The 22,074-nt window shown below is 44.2% G+C and overlaps 1 protein-coding gene across 1 annotated transcript in view; it reads right to left on the minus strand.

The window, feature by feature from the left end:
* The window catches only part of CWH43 (cell wall biogenesis 43 C-terminal homolog), a 365,425-nt gene that overhangs the window by 87,356 nt on the left and 255,995 nt on the right, over positions 1-22,074 (minus strand). The window contains exons 10-12 of the mRNA XM_078678207.1: positions 18,368-18,485; positions 13,581-13,716; positions 8,879-9,028 (exon numbers count right to left, since the gene is read on the minus strand). Of these exons, the coding sequence (XP_078534333.1) occupies positions 8,879-9,028; positions 13,581-13,716; positions 18,368-18,485 (404 nt within the window). The remainder of the gene's footprint in view (positions 1-8,878; positions 9,029-13,580; positions 13,717-18,367; positions 18,486-22,074) is intronic.

Raw genomic sequence — 22,074 nt, forward strand, 5'->3', positions numbered from 1 at the left:
TCCCTACCCTGCCCGTATGGAAGAACATTGACTCGCATCCCTTTGTCCCTTGCGCGACAAGCCGGCACCTTCTCAGGACACCGTGACTGTTAAGTGACTTGAAGCCGCAAGGACATCATAGATGGACACCCGAACGCCCCCGCCTTGGCGGGGATGACCCCTGGTCGCCCTCTGGCCTTTACCTCTCAGGTGAACCCTTTATAGCATGAACGTTATGGTACTACTGTTGGCTCGGATCCGAGTCAGATCGTGCTTGCCAGTTGGGACCACGTTGTATGGGGGTGAGGGGGAGGTGGGCGGGATGCTGAGTCGCGGCAGGATTGGGCTGCTGATGTGGGAGGGGGAGCAGGGAGGGGGGAAGTTGTGTATATGTCAGGGGGTGGGAGACTTCTATTCTTAACAGACAGGGATTGTTCTTGTGAGGGGGAGAAGGACCGAATGTTGATCTTTTGCATCTTTACTTTTGCTTGTTTGGCACCTGTCATGATTTCATTGCATGCCCACATTTCTGTAGCCGCACACAACCTCATCTACCATGCTTGCTTTCTCCATGCCCATGACAGAGACCCGCCTGTTGAACTAAGATACAACTTTTTGTCTTGGAATGTCCGCGGTTTGGGAGACCCCGGAAACGTTGTCACATTTTAGCTTACCTTGATCGCCATGATGTCCATTGTGTTATGCTGCAAGAAACACACCTACCTCCCAGCTCCTCTCCCACCTTTGCTTCCCGCTGGGCAGCCCACTGGGGCTTCTCCTGCTACTCTTCATATGCTCGGTGGAGTGCTATTCTGGTACGCCGCACACTCCCGTACACCCCCATAGGGACGTATGCAGACCCTCAGGGATGATATAGATTAATGTGGGGCAGATTACGGGGTTAGTCCATCACCATGGTGTCGTGTTATGGCCCAAATGCAGATGACCCGGAAATTTTTAGAGTGTTATGGGGAAGAATACAATATATGGACACCACACATCTGCTTTGGGGGGGAGACTTTAATGTCACGCTAAACCCTACCATAGACAGGTCGCATCCACAATCACATCACTACACGGCTGCACAGCGCACCCTTAGCGACACGGTAAAGAAACACTGCTTTGTTGACCCGTGGTGAACCCATCACCCTGCAACACCACAGGGCTCTTGTTACTCCTCGGTCCACGCCTCCAGGTCACGCATAGACTATTGGCTAGTTGACAAAGAAATGGAAACATGGACATCCCGTACCACCTACTTAGCACGCACCTACTCTGACCATTCCCCCGTTCTGCTTACGCTTACTCCACCGCAGGTAGAGCACCAGTATTTACAGTGGCGCCTCAACCCGCAATCCTTACTTGATCCTGTTTTTAAGGATGAGATTGAGCGGGAGATATCAGACTTCTTCGACCGTAACATTGGCTCGGTCCCATCATACTCCACCATATGGGAGGCATTCAAAGTCACTATTCGTGGACTTTGCATAGCAAAGAGTGGAAGGGTTTTTAGAGACATTAGAAACACACTCCACAAACTGGAAACGGAACTTAAAAAAACGGAGTCGGATTTGCAAGCCCCACCCTCCCCCACATTACAGGCGCGAATACGGGAGCTCCTTAACGACTATCAAGAAACCGCAGAACGTGAGTGCAACTTCCGTGGGAAATATCATAAAGCTCGATGCTATGGCGAGGGTGAAAGACCTGGCAAAGCACTAGCCTCAGCCATCCGGCCCCCTCGATTCACCAATACAATTTTGGAGATCGAAGACGAAATAACACAAAAGAACTCCACTGACATTCTAGCGGCATTTTGACAATTCTATAAAAGCCTATACTCTACCCACCGCCACTCCCCTGTAGATTTCGAGGCCTTTTTCGAGGACACCGCCATAGCCTGGTAATGGCCAAAGAGAATTTCTACTGGCTCATCATGAAGATGATGAAATTATTTCGGCCATCATGCAATTACAATCCGGCAGAGCCCCTGGGCCGGACGGCCTTCCAGACGAATTTTATAAAACGTATAAACACCTCCTCATTCCTATATTGCGACACGTGTTCAAAGAATATCTCGAATCTGGCATTCTACCCCGCACAATGAGAGAGGCCCTCATTATCTCCTTACCCAAGCCAAACAAATCGCCCACACAATTAGACTCGTACAGACCTCTCTCTCTAATAAACATTGACGCCAAAATCCTCGCTAAGCTCATCGCCAACCGCATTAGCCCCCTCATGCCACTGTTGGTTCTCCCGGACCAATCGGGCTTTATCCCAACCAGAAGCACTGCGCACAATCTGAGGACATTATTTGCCTTACTGCAAGATGTTGACCCGGAGGAGAACGTGGCTGCTGTATTTTTAGATGCCACCAAGGCATTTGAATCCCTGGAGTGGGACTACTTGTCCTTTGTACTGGTGCGTATGGGATTCCCTCCCCCTTTCCTGGTTTGGATCAATCTATTATACACCGGATTGCACGCCACCGTAATGGTGAATGGCCTGCGCTCTTCATCGTTCCCGTTAGCGAGGGGAACGAGACAGGGCTGCCCTCTGTCTCCTTTATTGTTCGCACTGGCCATTGGACCCCTCGCCGCTAATATCAAACAGCATCATCGAGAACAAGCTGTAATCTACCCAGAACGGCAAATCCTCATATCATTATATGCCGACGATATTACCCTATACTTACGTAACCCTGAAATCAGCTTGAACCCCATATTGCGGCTATTCATCCTGTTTGGACAATTATCAGGGGTAAATATCAACTGGTCCAAGTCCCAAATATACCCACTCACTGACTCTACCACGAGATTCACTCCAGACTTCCCCATCAAATGGTGCGCAGACACACTTACATACTTGGGCATAACCATGTCACGCGATACTTATTTGTTAACATTCCCTATGCCCCCAGCCGCCATTTCTTTTCTGCCATGAGGACACAACTGATTAGATTAGTGTGGGGGAGGTAAACAAGCCAGACTCAAATGGGACACGCTTACCCGCCCTTATAAAGTGGGAGGTTTCTCTGTACCCAACATAGAATTATACTACACCTGCGTGCAGGCGCAATTTGCAGAATATTGGATGAAACCCCCCCTTATATGCCCCACCTGGCGATCGAAAATGTGTATATGCGCCCCACTCCTAGCACAGCCTATATCAGTATCCCTCCGGTCCCTGGACGCAATATAAAGACCACTGTCCACAGCACTGTTAGAGCCTGGCACGATCTGTCTACATTAATCAACTGCACGCCGATATACTCTCCCCTCCTCCCCCTACAAGGGCAACGCGATCGCCCGGTAACCCAAGAAGGAGGATGCCGTCAATTTCTCCGTAAACTCTCGCTACACACATGGGGACAACTCTATACAGCGGGGAAATTCAAAAATAGCGAGGACTTCTTTAAAGACGTCATGCCCACTACCTTAGACCGCTTTTACTACATCAGACTCCGGCAGGATGTGAGGGCGGCTACACCCTCTTTCCCTCTAGAACCCCCAGTTATGCTCCTGATGCATGTCCTACTGCAGAAAGAGGCCGTCGCCCATGTGCTGTCAACCTTATACCTCACAACTCAATCAAACAGAGAATATGCCTCGTCCCTATCCCGGGGTAGGTGGGAGGAGGAGCTAGGCCAGCCCATCACTGATGAACAGTGGGCTTTCTGCTGTGCCCAGATGGGGAAGAGATCTCCTCAAATAGCAGGTTCCGGATGATACATTATAAATACTTACATCGCCTATACTACATGCCGGTGAAACTACACAAACGAAATCTCCAAGAACATGATCGTTGTGACTACTGTGGGGAGGAAGGGGCTGACTTCCGCCACTTGGCCTGGGACTGCCCGCCGGTAGTTCAAGTTCAAGTTCAGGAATTTGTATAGTGCGCTACTCACCCAGAGGGTCTCAAGGCGCTTGAGGGGATGATCGGTGAATTATTTATCGAAAAACCAGGTTTTTAACTGTTTTCTGAAGGAGAGGTGGTTCTGTGTAGTGCGGAGGTGAGTGGGGAGAGAATTCCAAGTCTTGGCCGCTAAGTAGGAGAAGGATCTTCCTCCCATGGTGGATCTATGGATGCGCGGGATTGCGGCGAGGGCTTGATTGGATGATCGTAGATGGCGGGTGGGTGTGTAGAAGGATAGTGGTGTGTTGAGGCATTCTGGTCCGAGGTCGTAGAGGGCTTTGTGTGCGTGGGTGAGGAGACGGAATGTGATTCTCTTGTTTACGGGAAGCCAGTGGAGGTCTTTCAGGTGACCGGAAATGTGGGTATGACGGGGGCTGTCCAGTATGAGTCTGGCTGAGGCGTTTTGGATGCGTTGGAGTTTTTTCTGTAATTTGGCTGTGGTTCCGGCGTAAAGGGTATTTCCATAATCCAGTCGGCTAGTGACCAGGGCGTGGGTGACTGTCTTTCTTGTTTCGGTGGGGATCCAACGGAATATTTTTTTGAGCATGCGTAGGATGTTGAAGCATGAGGATGAGACGGCGTTGACTTGTCTGGTCATCGAGAGGGAGGAGTCTAGGATGAAGCCCAGGTTACGTGCGTGATCTGTAGGTGTGGGTGCTGTACCCAGGGCCGGTGGCCACCATGAGTCGTCCCAGGCAGAGGGGGACGATCCTAAGATGAGGACTTCCGTTTTGTCCGAGTTTAGTTTTAAGCGGCTGTGCTTCATCCAATCGGCTACTTCTTTCATTCCTTCGTGTAGATTGGTTTTGGCGGTGTTAGGGTCTTTGGTGAGGGAGAGGATCAGCTGGGTGTCGTCTGCGTAGGAGATGATGTTGAGGTTGTGTTGTCGCGCAATGGATGCGAGGGGACTCATGTAAACGTTGAAGAGAGTGGGGCTGAGCGATGATCCTTGTGGTACTCTGCAGATGACTTCGGTGGCCTCTACAGCGCTATTGGGGGGAAGAACTTGCTGCATTAGATGCCATGACTGGACTACACATCCCCACTGACCCACTCACTGCCCTCCTGGGATATATGGAACCCATTGCTGCCAAAATGCGGAAATACACCTCCATGGCGCTGTTACTTGCAAAGAGGAAAATAGCGTGCAAATGGGGGGAGGGGGCGAAATTTAAGGAATGGCTCCACGACTTAATCTATTGCCAGGAGCGCTTACACACATATGCAGAACTTCAACCCCCATCAGCTCGCCCGAGGGATATTTGGGGCCCACTACAAAATTATTTATTAGAACACGCGGCAGATCAGGACGCACAGACCTCGGGATGAATGCCACCTACCCCCTGCGGATGCTCCTCTGACCACACATTCGCTTTCCTCACTCTAATAGTAACGGGCGATGACTGTCATACAACCCTAGACTGCTCCATGGTTTTGTTGCGGCTACGGTCCTTCCCCTTTATTATTAGTAATACTATACCAGTGGAAATAGATAACTACACTCAACAGGTGCCTTAGTTGCCTTTTTAGACATTTTTTTTCTTTGAACGTTATCATTCATGTAAACATACGTCATGATAAATATGCCATCACACTCCGTCGCTATCCACCAACGCGGCCGGCCCGAGGGGTTGTAGGCGATTTGCTGTGTACTTGACTTCCCCCTCTAACACGCATAGTAACCCGCCCTTTGGCTACACTGAAATGACGCTATGCCGACCGCGCAGCGGTTGTAGGCAGTAAGCATTGATGTATAACGTTGTTTGACCTCAAATAAAGGTTTTTGGAATACAAAAACAAAAAAAAAGATTTCTGCGAAAACATTCATGTCCTTTCTATCTCCAATGCTCATAATCATTGTTGTCACTTGGACTCATCACTTTTCGTCATCTCAAGTTACCAGCATTGCTTCTTTTACACAGTATTGCCAAAATATGTTGGTTCCTATTCAGATGCACATTTATTATTATTCATATAGGATATAGAAACTTGTAAAGTCATCTCTTATTTACTTATTACAGTCTTGTTGTGAAATAACTACTCATCTGCTTTAAGAAAGTGACATGACTACTCTACTGTAATACGTACAGTCAAGTTACATGTCAAAATGCCTGCTGGAAGACGACATCGTGAACGGCAGGTCAGTGATCAAAATACAATTTGTTGCTTAAACAACACAAGGAGGAACTAACTTTTCAGCTCTTTCCTCCCAAAAAATTTTCTTGAAAATATTGTATCATTTGCCCACGAAACATTTATGGTCGTATCTTTAGTTAAAAGCTGACATTGAGTGCAAGAAAGAAAGAATGTATCTGCATGTTTCTAAACATGCTGTCTAACGCCCACTTTGATAGTGACTGATAGTTTTTTAAAAACAAATGTTATTGATAGATCACAAATAAAGTTGCAGATCTCTGTACCCCAGAGATATCTGCCGGACACCAGCATACATATATAACAACGCAATCCATCATTACTTTTACATTTAATACATTGGGATCAATGTAAATAACTCATCCCCCCCCTTCCCCCAACTGTCCCCAACTCCATCCCCCCCGGATGATAGTGACTGATTTTAAACTGCTTAAATATATATTTTACAATCAATAACAATTTGAATTTGTATATGTTTATTTTCGCTGTATAGATTCTACAATTATACCAGATATCAGTAACGTGGTTTCTTTTCTATAAGAAGCATGATAAGAGAATTGAGGGAGAATGTGTCTTCTTTTCACACTCACCAATCACTGGACCTTCCCCAAACACAAACAACAGTTCTTGTTAAGGCACACTTGCTATTGAGATAAATAGCACACAGCTATCATCAACTGTAGATTCACATGGCTTAATTGAAGTCAAACATTGGGCACAGTGAAGACATGTTCAGCGAGATGAAAACCAACCACAACCCCCTGAAGCCATGGAGACTCTGGTAGATCCTGGCCATGGATGAGAAAAGAAAGTAACGCTTGCTTGAGGACTGCAAGACTGCCCTGATACTGGGCCGGTGTCCAGCATCTCTGTTAGACCATAGGCATCATTGCTTTCTTGACCGGGCTGAGTTTCAGCCAATCCTCTTCCACCTGGGCAGGAACAATCATTAATGAAGTTAGGGATGTTGGGAGTCCAGCACTTTGGCCTTATTTGGAGTGAGTTGGGCCCTTGCAGAAATACCAACATTCCGATATTTAAATTACAAAAATTGGTAATCATAATATCGACACACATCAAGAAATAAATGGGCAACAGCATGCAGGACACCAGCTTTCTTCTGGTACTATTTGGCATGGATGTCTATTCGAAGAAGTGGTATTACCACATTTCCTGAGGCAGTAACCTTGCTAGGCAAAGACTCTTCCGCAGAATCCAACCGCACAACTTCTCAGAGGCCCCACCATGTTCTGCAAGGTCAGGGGATACGCTGTCAATGCCCACCATTAGTGTTTTAGAGCACTAGATAACCCAATAAGACAAGTCCAGATATTAACCCCACCCCATGGTCCATCAAAGGTCATCTGCACTAGGGCGGCTTCAATCCCATGACAGACTTCAAACTTCATAAATATTCAGGGCCGGTAGACAGCAAGATAGGTAGGTAATGGTAGACCTCCCATGCCCCATCTCCTGAGCAGTAATCACACTAGTGTTAATCACATGAAAACATGAGTCTTGCATTGAGCTCGGGAGCCCAGACACAGAATGAATTACAACAGAGAATATCAAGATTCGCTATAAATTCAATCACGAGGACGACCAAACGAAAGAGCACCCTACAGCATATCACACATTACACACCACATAGGAAAAAAGAGGACATTACAAGAGAAGGGACCTGGCACAACCCATCACTCTAACTATAGGGAAGAACAAAGGACAAACATATTGCACTGGTCAGGAATGAGCAAAGGTAGAAAGAGCCGCCCTACGACTTTACATCATAGGGCAAAGTGGTGCGTACAACAGAAGGCAACAGCAGAGATGTGCATCAAAAGTAAGGGGTTGAGTGATTGAGAGAAGAGAGATAAGATGAGTAATTCAAGCAACTGGGAAGACAACCCATAACAAGGGAAATGGAAGACTCATCTATACATGAAAAAGATAGGGCAAATTCAGTAGATCTGGCATTAAATGCCACCTTTTTGGCTTTGTGAATACTTGAGTATCCGTTTTTTCTCACCAGTATAAAAAGATGGCTAAAAGTTCAAATCATTTTTGGTCTCTGGCTCTGAAGGGAATAACTCTGAATGCAGATGTGATGTCACTCACAGTGAAGTTAGCCAGTGGCTGAAGTGAGCTGACCCCATTGCTTCATGCTGTTTGCTGAAGTGGGTGGCAGAAGAATGTGAATGAAACAACAACAGACCAATGGACGAAGAGGACTTGCTGAAAACTCCCATAAGTATATTAAACATAATTTTAATAAACTCAAAAGGTCTTGGCTAACAACAGCCCTGTCAATGTTGTAAGTGTAAAAAAAAAAGTGTATTGGTCTGCGTGACTCCTGATAAACCCGTAGGGGGCAGTGCTGTTCAGGAGTGGGATAGTGCCTAGGTATCTCTTGGTACCAATAGGTGTAGTAAGAGACTTCCTGGGCCGACCGGAATTTTAGGAGTTGTTGCTTTTGCTGACACTCTAAAAGCTATGACGAGCACCTGACAATTACGGAAGATGAACAATACTAAGTCATACTCGGTAACACTTGAGTTAGACACATGAGTTTCTTTAGTTAATTGGTACTTGAGGATGCCAGACCAGTACTAGGAACATATGCATTCCAGCGCCTCTTTTGAATTAGTAAACGTTTTGGACCCAAAGCTCTATTTAAATATGATAAAGTATGGAATGTTTAGAACTGGAATCTTTGGGTGGCTAAAACATGTCGTTGCTTGTAGTGTTCTGATGGCTAGAATCTGACTTTGAGGCTACAAGGTCAAGACACATTTGAATTTATAAAACAATAAAAAAAAATACATACTCTTCATTTCCAAAGTGGGTGACCACAAAGTCCACTGGTGTGCCGGAGATGTTGACGGTCATGGAGATGGCTGGGGCTATCTCACCCTCTGGGGATGGAAGGAGGTGATGGACGGATTCCAAGATTGGATACCTGGACAGGACCAGTAATCTGTGTAAACAGAAAAGGAAGCAGCTGTAGTATCGTGTGTCTCCAGTGCCATGAAGCCCGCAATGCATCGGCGCTTTATTCGGCCATCACCTCCTTGACCCCCTCCTGTGAGCTTCACACAGTGCTCTGCAGACTCAGCGATGCCAATGAGAGATGAGAATATAAATATTTGTTCCTTATAAAATATAGGCTATTGCAAAAATTATTTCATAGAATAAAAAATAAGCGTGTCCAACTATGAAGTATACATAGATAATTTGTGGGAAACGTCTTTATTGGAACTTGTGGTTAAAAAAAGAGCAGGCACTTGGGCACAACCCTTTTAAGGTCAGAAAAACGTGTTAATTACTGGTATGCATGTATGTAAGGTGACAAATTAGTGCTACGAAGTGGGCAACGGCCCTATTATAAGCTAGGTGTAGCAACAGATGTCATGACATGGCAATGCTATGGTGGTAAATTATAAGAGGTGGCCATAAGGCTATCTAATCTTACTTTACATAATCTCTACATCTGTATAAATAAATATCACCTGAATCTCACAATAATATATCACAGCACAGCACACTACAGCACAGCACAGCATAGCACAACACAGTGAGAGTGGGTCTTGGTTGTATTTGTGTATTCCATTACCTGGGCCTTTTTGTCGGGAGCTACCCAGTGGGCTTGATTCCTCATCATAACTGGCAATAACAACATCTGTTTAACATCCAATCATTCTTATTATTTTTTTAATTTCACTCCTTGCTTTTATTGCATTTTTTAATTGGTTGTGTTTTACAACGTCATGGTGGTTGTGTTTTACAACGTCTTGAACATGTTTGAGTAAGAAAAAGTCAAAACAATATGTCCCTGGCACCCATTAAACATAATGTTCACAATTGCTGCTGAGAAATATTGACTTTACATTATTACCTCCAATTGCGCTCAACTATTATCACTATTAGTCCAATTATAGCCAGTCACAATGAATCACAGTTGACATATTTACACATCGGAAATATATTATGTGCTAAACTGTGTACTAATTCTAATTGTGTATTTTTCCGTTTTTGTTGACCTGTTTTGTACACTTAACTGTGTTTGTAGACATTATAGCATCTTGACACGGAAATTTAAAACAATGTAGTCCAGGCTGATAAACCTGCTTGTTTTATATTGCAAAATGTATATTCTAATTGTAATTACCTATTTGATATTAACACAAATCATGTCCAGCCCTCTTATCTCCACCATGGTGAACCTTTTCTGTATTATTTTAGAGTCCTTGTTGTGGTTACTGTTATTGTAGACTGTTTTGTCTGCCATTTCTGCTCCAACATCCCATCAGATTACTTGTTAGCTTATTTGCCTCACACTCCCATTTTTAGGTCTGAGGCAGCGCATGCTGTCTGTTGTGAGACATTTTGTTAGCTTACAGTGGGCTTAAAGCCCAGCCAATGCTTACCATTGGCTTCCTTCTCACTCTGATTTCCATGCTTTTATTAGGTCAGTGCACGCCAGCTTCACTTCCTCTTTGTGTGTTTGTCCCTCTCCTGAAGCATGGCCCAAGTACTTTGTGTCCTTCCACTGCTTGCTCATTCAGACCTACTTTTTTCTTTTGGTTGAAGCATTCCAGATCAGTGCATGTGTTTGCAAGCTGTCTCCTTTATGTGCTGCTATCCTCGTCTCTCTCCATGTTGATGCTTGCGCCCTCCCTACCCTCCCGTCCCTCTCTGTGGTGTTGATAGGCTCCTCCTACCCTCCATTCCCTCTCTGTGTTGTAACTTGCCCCTCCAATCCTTTCCATGTTGTGGCTTCCTCCTACCTACTCTTCCACCTCTCTCTGTGTTATTTCTGGCTCCCTTCCACTCCTCTCTCCTGTTGCTTGCCCACTCCCATCCTGTTCCTCCCCATTGCTTTCCCCCCCACACTGTCCCGTGTTGCTGCTTGCCCCTCATGCCCCATCCCGCATTGCTGCCTTCCCCCTCCAACCTCCCATGCTGTTGCCTGCCCCATTCCGCATTGTTGCACTGGCCTCATCATAGGTGTTTTTTTTAATTGCTTGTAGAAGGGTGAGGCGGAAGGCATCTACACACTCCGTATCGCATGCCTTCTTTATACAAGAAGCCTCCCTCCCCACCTTCCTGACAGCAATTGAAAAAAAAGCTCTATGACATGGCCAGTGTTTGTTTATATTTCCAGCTATAATTCACAAGAGCCAGGCTGCTGTGCACCATGGCTAAAAACAATGACAAAGCCAATAGCTTACATAGGCAAGACCTATTGGGTCTGGGCTACCAATGTTTGTTTCTATCAGTTTCTATATTTTTCTAACTTTCTCTTTTGATAATATATGCTGTGTCTCGACTTTATTTTTTAGCTAAGCAGACAGCAGGTCTTAATTATAGATTTCCAGTCTACTTCTGTCTCTGTTTTTTCAGATTTCTGTGTCTGCTCTTCATTCCCTCAGAGTATCCTAATATCTCCACATATCAGATGAGCTGGCACCAAAATCTTGTTTCTTTCAGTGGGAGTCCCGGTTCATTTTCCCTTGCCATTATTTTTCTAGTTCATGACTTTGCACTATTGATTTCTCAGCTAAGGGTGTTACAATCCTAATATCTCCAATTCCTACTTCCCTACCGGTTTCTACATTGATTTTTGCTGCATATGTTTGAAAAGTTTGGTGAATGGCCGTCAAAACGTACGGAGAGTGTCCAACAAACTTTTTGTACATTGAAAGGAACTGTGGTGATGGTGGCTCCTTTTAGAGATGATCGCTGAGCAGGGGGCCATATCTAAGTTCGATGAACGGTAGGTAGTTCCGTCAGGATAGAGGAGGTAATGTCCTTCGCCAACCTCACGGACGGAGTACCGTCCATTAAATGGCAAATCAGGCCACTAGTATTCTTTCCAAAGGAGACCTCTTATCTTATTTTAGTACTGCCCTTCTGCTGAAACTACCTGGACTGACAAGCAAACTTGCTAGTTTTGTTGTCACTCTTTGTTTCTTTGCATAAAGCCATCTTCTGACACCTGTAGTGTCTTCAGTGCCGGTGACCACAGGTCTCCAAATATTCCAGTCTAGCCTCGCATTTACCTAGTTCTGCTGCTAATATTCCCCTCCTGACTATGCTTGTCCTTCCGGTTAGTCCTGGCTGTGCTATTTAGTTGTTTGATCTGTTAACGTTCCCCATTTGGAATGGATTCCATTTCTGTATGTGCACTGTAATTCCACATTTCAAAATGTGTCATACTTGCAGTATATGTACTTTAGGGTGCTACATTATTGATGCAGGTTCACCACGCTAATTGTAATGGAGTGCATACAGGGGTTTAGATAGCAAGATATTTATTCTAGTTCCCCCGATGTAATGATTTTAATTAATCAAACAATAAAAACTTGAACTTGAACTTGAACATATGTTTCCGCCTCACCTTTTAAACTCGGTCTAACTCATAACAAGCTTGGGGCCATATGTATCAACATTCCGTTTTGCGATTCCTAAATAGCGATTTTTAAGGAATCGCTATTTAGGAATCGCAAAATGGTATGTATGTAGAAAATCGCTTCTTTTTAGCGATTCCCTAGAATTCCTTAATTGCGATTAGCAAATTGCTAATCGCAATTAAGGAATAATTTCCCATTCATTTCTATGGGCCAGGAGGCCCATAGGAATGAAGGGGAAATGTGCGATTATCAATTTGCTAATCGCAAATTGAGAATATTTTCAAGGGTGCAGCGGTGTCCAAAGGACCCTGCACCCTTGAAAATGACATGTGTGCGCAAATGGCGCACATACATGCCCCAAGGGCATGTATGAGCGTCACATGGCACCTTTTGATTTAAAAAAAAAATCCTTTTTTAAAAGAATTCGCAACTTACCACCAACTAGAAGTTGGTGGTAATTTGCGATTCCTTAAGGGCATTTTGGTATTTTTTTCCTTGATACATTGCATTTAAGGAATCGCAAAAGTTGCAATTCCTTAAATGCAACCGCAAAATAAGGAATGGCAAATATTGCGATTCCTTATTTTGTACCAAAATTGTTTCATACATACCCTTTAGCGAAAATGGGTTCGCAAACGCCGGAATTCTTCGAATTTCGGCATTTGCGAACCCATTTGGGCTTGATACATATGGCCCTTGGTTATGACACTAGAGAACATTCATTGTTTGAACAGGTGCAATGGTATAACATAACGTGGAATTTCCCACTTTGAATACTAGATAAAAAACAGTGCATAACCTTCCAGGTTACCCGGCAGCCCTAAGGCAGTCTGTTCGATACGCATTTTAAATGAATCATTGATATCATTCATGACATTAAACACTTCATCATGTGCATGCATCATAGCCATGCCAGGTCATACATGTTTGCTGATGCAGTATATTGTAGAGCTGGTGGACCCTTCGAAGGGTCCCTGATGGATCAGGTGGGGTTTTATCCGGAGCTGGTTTTAAAACATACTCTAGTTCACAAAAGCACTATGTATCCTAAACTGACACATGATAAACTTTAAATTATACATCAGAAGAGGCATTAGGTAAGTAGTCCCAGCTCACCCCCATGTGTGATCCCTTGTGCTTGGGCCAAAATCTGAGTAGTAGCCCAGCCTTTCTGCCAGCCACATGGTCAGGTCATTATTCCCCATGTAAGGTTTCGATGCATCACTCTCCAGAATGGTTATAAAGTCTGCACCTGTTGAAAGAAGTCATTATTTATTAAATGTGTGATACAGGCAGCTATGTGGATGATAAGTGAACCTTTAAAAACAACAATTCTACTCTTCACACGTTAGCATGTTAGATTGTCTAAGCGGTGGCATAGTTAACAATGGCGCTGAAGGTGTATTGGCCCCGGAGTCCTGGGGTCCAAGGAGACCACGGCACTCCAATTTCAATAATCGACAAGAGAGCCAAAGTTGTTGTATAGTCATTTAAAAAGTAAGGTCAGCTGCGGGCACTTATGCGCAATACACTCACCAATCAGAATTAAATGAGGATAAAACCTCCGCGTTCAGTCAATACCTGTACAAATCTCTTTCAATCTCAGGTACAATGGACCTATGGGACAAAAATCTACCGTACCAATCTTTTAAGCAAGTTATAAACAAAGTTTTAAAAATCCATTCGTTAACTATGGACAAAACTACTTTTAGATCTCGGTCACATGCCTGCATGGTGTTAAATAACTATAAGTTACTCACTCCAGCAGCATACCTGAGCGAAACATTTTCTATCACTGTAAAAAAGCAACTCCTGGTTCTTCGCTTTGGGTTACTACCGTCTCTGGCGGACCAGCCTCCCTGGGTGCATACAGGTATAAAATCATGTTGGCTGTGCAATTTTCACAAAGAAGACTTTATCCATATAATTTGCACATGCAAGAATCTGCACAAAGAACGAGCAAGGATCCTAAAACCAAGCTTCAACGACAGAGGTATTAGATCCTGTAGAGCTGCTATAATGGCGTGTCTGAATCCTTCAGATGCTCCACTGAACGGCAGACTGATTACAATTCTTATGGTATTTAACAAGATTTGCTAATTATGGTATTATGGTCTTCCAGTAAGCATGGACCTTCTTTTAAACATTGACTTTCTGAAATACTACGAAGAGACAAAGATACTGTATGTTTAATTCCTTTTTAACGCTCTCTCCTTTTTTTTCATTTTTTTTATTCTTCTCGCTCTTCTTTTTTCCTTTTACAACACTTGGTTTTTTCTTTTTGCAATTGTCATTGTCTTAAATTGTTATGGTTTTAACTAACTAAACAATAAAGATTATTATTATCACTCACCAATCATCCATGCCAGGTGTTATTACTGGGGCAGATACACACGAGGTGGAAACTTTGGAAAACAGGGAAGTAGAAACTAGAAAGGCCCTTTGTATCTGGAGCTTCGGCCTTAATGCTTCTGGTCTTAAGGACTGAAAACACTCACTCAGGGCTCAGGACAAATGGTTACTCTTAGTCGGCAGTTGTTGAGCATTCTCCGCTATCTATTCCACAATCTAGTTTGCACTAGTCTGGTGGTCCTGTGCTTTCATTATTGTTTCCCTTCCTTACTTGCCCCAGGATTTAGATTTCATTAGCCTTTTTCAGTAAGATAAGCACGTGCTCACAACAATGATGAAATTCTGTTTTCATGAAGCTAAGCTAAACTAAAGGATTTATAAAGTGCATGGTGACCCAGAGGCCTCGCAGGGCTGGTCAGGAGCGATTACGCCACCCTGGACAGAAGACAACAGCAGAGTCCAAATTTAGAAAAGCCAGATTTTAAGAGCTTTCTGCAAGCACAACTCATTGTCTATAGCTTGGATAGTCAAGAGAAGAGTATTTCAAAGCTTGGATAGGTTGAAACTAAGGGACCGTCCTCCACTTCTAGCTCTTTTAACAGCGGGCACGGTAACCAGGTGTAGGTTGGTAGATTTGCGTGACCTATTAGTTATGTAGGGGGTTACAAATTGGCGTAGTATAGGTGGACCTTGTCCATGTATGGCTCTGCGGGCGATACACAGAACACATAATGGTTTACCACACCTTTTTGATGCCTTTGTTAAGTACATGGATAACCTAGATTTAGAATTTAATATATCCCAACAACATTATATGGGGTGAGGTAAGCCACAACGCAAATCCGGGCCCATGGTGATAAAGGGACAAGTGATTAGCTGGGTCAATTAGTTTTCTTATCTGGGAGCAACTTTTGACTCTAGGGGTAGTTGGTTACCTTGTTTATCGAAGCGCTGATCACATTTCAATACCTCAGTGGGGGTTATTTTTGGGCTGGCATCAAGAGTGGCGTGGTTAAATTATATTAGGAGCACTGTCAATAGTTTGGTAAGGCCTCAGCAGATGCCGGCGGAGGTCTGGAATGCTGTGGTGTAGATATGGAACGTGTCTCCGTGCTGTTTTTGAAAAATGGGGTGATCTTCAACATCCAAAACAAGGTACAAATCCTTAAAATCCACAAGATGCCATACTGTGGTCGCTGCGTCACACTCCTTAATGGTCCTCACTCCCAAGTGATCCGGCCAGGTTATCACAGCTGATTCCCTCACGTTACGCCTCTTTATTTCCAAGCGGTCCAGTGTATGTTTTCACTCATCACCAAATTGTTGGGTGTTCCTTCAGGATACATACATTTTTTTCTATGTTGTTGTGGGCTTTCCGATTTGTCATCAAGCTGGTGACAACTCCAATTCCCAGAGACCCTGAGTCGATCACACAGGAACCACTAGGGTGAGAACAAGCTTGTGCCCACAGTGCCCACTGTTCCTGCTCAGTATTGAGAGGAAATCCTATGCAGCGGGTGCCCGTTTGCATGTGGCTCTGCAAAGTCATCAATGGTAGGGACTCACCGAAGGTTGTTGGAGAGGTGGGGCCTCTCTATCTCTTTCCACAGCAAATCGAGGCGATTCTGTTTGTCTCTGGTGGGAGCCAGGCATGGTTCTTTATGGAGAATTCAGCCGGAAATACCAGTAGGGTTTGGGTACTCCAGGCAGACGTGTGGAAGCACCCTCATTCCTTTAATTCACTGTTGGTTCATACGTGGGTTGATTTTGTGCTATAGAAGGACATCATAGTGTGACTTTCTTATTTCTGTTCCACATTGACTGTGATCTCAGTGATCTCAGTATCGTTCGAGCTTGCGAACGGGCAGATAACCTTAATATTGCAGAGATAAACTAAGTTTTCTGCAGTTGGCCTTTGCTTTTGCATGAAAGTAATGCCATTCGCAATAATGAAATAATAATCTGTGGTCTCCTCTTTAGTGTTTATTCTTAGAAACGTCTGGAAGTGAGATATAATTGTCCATAACTGCATACCCCGGTAAACTGATATTGGGAATTTGATGGCGGGTTGTAATGAATTGAATGGACTAGGTACATATAATCTTTACTAATTAACCTCTAACTTTCTTGTCTTTTCAGATCTCCCTCTCATCTGTTCCTATCCCCACTACCATACCCACCGCCTGGCCATTCCAACACCATGTATCCTTCGGGAATTCCTTCACGGGTTTGGTCTTGCCTGGTTTTGGGCTCTTTTGAACATCACAACACTCCCGAGGATACATCGGCCTGACAGATACCTAGGTGGACTTGAGAGGGAATTAGGACAAACTATCCCCAAATGTGCTCACAAGATGAGTTGTGCTCTACTCTTTACTGAGCACTAACCTAGAGCAGTTGTATGGCACTTCTGCAGTTGATAACATTTAGCAGTACCCTTTCATATTCCTCACACACAGCCTTGGGGACATACACATTTCTCCACAGGTTAACACCAAACAGGCCCACACCCAGAGGAGTGACACCCGAGGACGTTCGTAAAGCATCTTTGGGGGAAAACAGAGGGTTACATTCATTTAGGGAAGAATTGGAGGAGGACGTAGTGTATTAATTAATAGTGGACTCCCTATCCTTCCACACCCCAACTTCATTTGATATCAAGAAATGGAGGGTTTTCCTTGTGCTCTCTCTTCTCAGGTTGCTGTCTTCATCATGTAAAGATGATCATGTCCTCAGTCATTTTCAGGATATTCTACTTCTGTGTAGCTAGGATAGAAGCTAAAATGTCTGGGGAGCCACTTGTAGACTTATTACTCCCTCCCCTTCTCTCACTTTCTGTCTCTTTTTGGCAACTATAAGTATGTTGAAAAACATATTGACTCTGTACATTAACGTCTAATGTCGTTCACGGCGAATCCAGCGGGCGGTGCAGCAGTCCCTCTTCATGTATTCCGGTTGCGCTCTCATTATGCTCACACACTCATTACAATAATGCCCCACCCATCAAGTGTCTTCCATTCCAGTGAATGACTCTAAAATGTCTGGCTATTCGTCCAGTATAGTTTTCCTGTGTAACCTTCTCCCTTCTTTTTTTCAAAATCACTTGTTCAACCACTGCCCATTTTTCAACTTCTCTCTTCCAGCTGCTGAGAGGCGGGCCCTCTGGGGATCTCAAATGCATAGCAATGGCTCTTTTAACTTTTACTAGTGCTTGATCAAGAAACCTGGAGCTCACTGTTGCGACTTTTAGCCTGGTATAAAGACCTAGTAAACATACGTCCATCTGCAAAAGGCTTGTTTTGCTCAAAGATCCCGAGTCATGCATCTCCAAAACGTTTCTATCGCTGGACAGGACCATCTTATATTAATCGCACTTGGAATCACGTAAATCGATCGATAATATTATAGGGTCCACGTATATGACTTGCCGTACAAAATAGAGTTCCTAGTTGTAACACAACTCTGAATTTTACATCTGTGTTATTCTCACCAATGTATATGTTGAATCAAATGACATAAAATATAGAACGCAGAGAGAATGGGGAGTGTACCTGTTTCTTTGAGAAGATCCGCGGATCTCTCCAGGTTGGGCCAGCCCTTGTTGTCATAACCAAACCTGAAAGCCCAGATCAAAGATGAGAAGTCTCTTGTTGATTGCTGAGAGGAAACCTGGAGAAAGGTAAATATACCGCAGTTTACTGCATGTACTCATCTTTAAAACTAGGCAGCCGATCAAGGCAAATACCGAACACATGAAATCCACAATAATCCTCTTGCAAACAAATGCTTAATTTAAGAAGATGACTGAGCATCCAACGACTCCTCCTACATACACACCACTAAGGCAGAGGATACAGTCTGTATCAAGATTTCATGCTGTCCTGTCAAGTGGATTTCTCCAACTATTGTGCCATAGTTTGCATGCAAAGACTTGCCTTGTAAAACAAAATCCAGCCATTGGCATTAGACATCCTGGAGGCAGTAAACACACTTTACAGTGGAGTAAACTATAGCAAATGAGTGTTGCATTAGTAAAATACCTTATTATTGTATCTCCAAAAGGCTTGACATGAGTGAATGTGGCAAGTGGCATTCATTAATCCAAGCCCCAAGAGGGCGATAACTTGCATGAAAGAAGCAATGCTGGGCTGGGCTAGCCTGGGTACCAGGGTACCCTCAAGAGCCTGCGCTCTTAGGGGCGCTTGTTAGTGCTCAGTGGCTGCAGTTAAAGCGCTCCTCAAAGAAAACATGAGTGATTGTTGCTCACCATGAGTCTTGGGGACTGGCCTCACTCGCCAACTCCCACCACCCGGAGGAGAAACTTCCTGATCATCAGACTTCAATCACCTACCTTCTTTAGAAAATGTTTACTGGCATCCAGTTCAGTAAAGTATTACATTCAAGTTGCCGTGCCTTATCCTTGGCACTTCGCTGGGTCTCAGTCCCTTGCTTTCGCAGGATGGTTGCCAGCACTGAGAAGGGGCAACTCCCTTTCCCGGTGCTGGAGAAAACTTTATGGAAGCAATCCCACCAGCAGAGTGGGCACTCACTCCTCCAACCTATTTTGCCAAAACCTAAACAGATGCTGCTCCCATCTCTATATGCAAATCTCTTTTTTCAAAATTTCTGGATAGGCCTTTGAAGGGCTCTTAGGTGAAGAACCATGTTATAAATGCTTATTACACTGCATAACGCTATATTTAATTATGAACACCGGCATGACTAAGTTAAGTAGTGGCGGTAGAATCCTGGAATATGACAACATCAATTACTATGGTATTTTATTATTTGCAACTACTATTTTGACTGTTACTTGGAAAAAGATTATTGATCACAGATGTAATACTTTTGGCATACTGTTTTTGATGGACCTTCCTTGTTAGTTACCTAGTAACACTGTATCAGACAGGGACTGCCTCTCCTGCATCACTGATATTCATGCAATACACCTTGTTTTTTATTTATTTATTTAAACAGTTTTAGATAGCGCTGGCTAGACCCAAGGGTATCAGAGCGCTTTACAGGAGAAGGACAAGATTGAATAATACAATAATAAGTTCGAACAAAAAGAAAAGGCAAAAAATGAAAGCAAAAAGTCAAGAACAATAAATATAAAATCACAGAAATCGGTAGTAACATTAAGAACCAAACTGGGAATTGGATGACTGTGTAAGTGTAATGGGCCAGAATAGAGGGGAGAAGGAATGGGTATAAGGTGGGGCAAGGGGGGGAGAAAGGTGAGAAGATAAGTGAGGGGGAATGAGGTGAGTATAAGTGAACAGGGGGAAGGAGGATAGAGGTAGGATTGGGGAGATAAGCAGGGGAGGCAGGTCAGGTAAAAAGCAGAGAGGAACATAGTAACATAAGGGACAGGTTATGAAACACCTGGGTAGTAGCAGGATTACTGACCCCAATATTTGAGGAGAAGGTGCCGTTTGAGATCTTTTTTTAAGCTGACGTATGAGGGGTTGCAACGTAGATCTTTGGGGAGAGAGCTCCAGATGGTGGGTGCATTACAGGAGAAAGAGCGTGCTTGGGTGGATTTCTTTTTAAGCAAGGGGGCACTAGTAGAGTAGCCAGTGTGTCGTAGGCCCCAGTGCAAGGAAGGACCCCCCCCCCCGGGCTGCTGTTTGAATGTCAAAATACAGCAATTAATCAGGGTTGAGTGGACCCCTCAGGCCTCCGAGCCCTGATCACCCTGCACCTGCTGTGCACCAATGGAAGCTACACCCCTATTTGGCCCTGTAGTACCCCCAAGATCATTCGTTCAATGCAATTTGGAGCTGGTACCACATTTGTTTTTCAGGTTTCTAGAGAAATAGAATGAGAAAGATACGAAAGGTAAAACGTGATAAAACAGTGCCAATAATGTTAGAAGCCCCTATCAAGGTCTAAAACTGTATTCCAGGTTGAGAGCTATCATAAGAGCAGCAGGTGGAGTGGCACTGAGCTTGAAGGACTTGAAATGCCCACTCAGTACTTATGTTGTGTCAGTGGTGACCGGTAAACACCACCGGCACTTATTTTTGTCCATAGGTTGGTTTCATGTAGGGCAACGCGTAAGGGAGGCACAACGAGGAGAAATAGCTTTATTTCTCCTCGTTTTTCCTCTTTCTATGTGTGCTCCATTCTGCACCACAAATTGAAAGAGGAAAAAGCCTCTTGTGATTGTTTTTGTACAGGAAGAATTCCTGGGCCATTGTGTGCCGGGGCAGGGGAAAAGGACAGGAATGTGCCGCAGCAGCTCTGCCCTACAGCAAAGAAAACATAAATGAGACTCATAGAAAGAGGAAAACGACGAGAAATAAAGATATTTCTCCTTGTTGTGTCTCCTTGGTGTATGTTTTTGGCACTGCCTCAGACTTACGATTTCTCGTAAATCTTGGTCAGTGTCAAAAAGCCATGGATGTTGCTGGGAACATGACCAGCAACCAACTCCTCTTTCACGCAGTAATGTGAGCTTACGTGGCCTTAGAAATAAGCGAGTGGCACATTGCACTACCAGAACGTCAAAAAAGGGACATTCCGGCAGCACAAAAGTGTTGGTAGGATAGTAGGTATGCAGTTTGTCAGGCTTGGCAAGGGCAGGTAGAATGGGCTGAATCCGTTACCTGTGGCTCTCTGTGCTTTCTCTTGAATTAGGACACCGGCCGTCCCCATCACAGTGTGATATTGGCATCAAGACATGCAATGTGTTCAGGCCGGATTTGACATAGTTAAAATCACTTATCTGGCCATCTCTTTAGGCCAGTAAAGGTTCCTTAAAACGTTTTGTGCTCATTGGTGACCACCTTGTGTGCAAGTGGAGAAACAGTGTAGGCCTGTGAGTATACGAGCAAAACCGACTCAGGAATCATGTTCTCTGCTGATGTCGATTCCTAAAAGAAAGGACTGCACCACGGGCAGGGGTCCAGGGTCTATGAACCTTTACTTGTTTGTGAATAAACTGACCAGTTGTTAGAAACGGGTGGCTGGCATCTGACATACGATACACTGACAGTGCGCTACCTAAATAGATGCTCACTGAAGTGATTTTAAGTATGTCAACTGAGTCCAGAGTGAACATTGTACCTGTAAATTCTCCCCCATAGAATGTTTGGTTTCTGTTCTTTACCCCCTTTGTTGCTTTTTTGTGTGGACATCCTTGTTTTTACTGCTTCTGATGACAGGAAAGAGTTGAATAAATCTGGAGATTGGTTTCAGTTCTGCTTCTAAGTTTCCCCTTTCTAGTCCCTGTTCCAGAAATGGAAATACCACT

Source organism: Lissotriton helveticus, chromosome 2_2, assembly GCF_964261635.1.
Source record: "Lissotriton helveticus chromosome 2_2, aLisHel1.1, whole genome shotgun sequence".
Classification (NCBI taxonomy): Eukaryota; Metazoa; Chordata; class Amphibia; order Caudata; family Salamandridae; genus Lissotriton; species Lissotriton helveticus.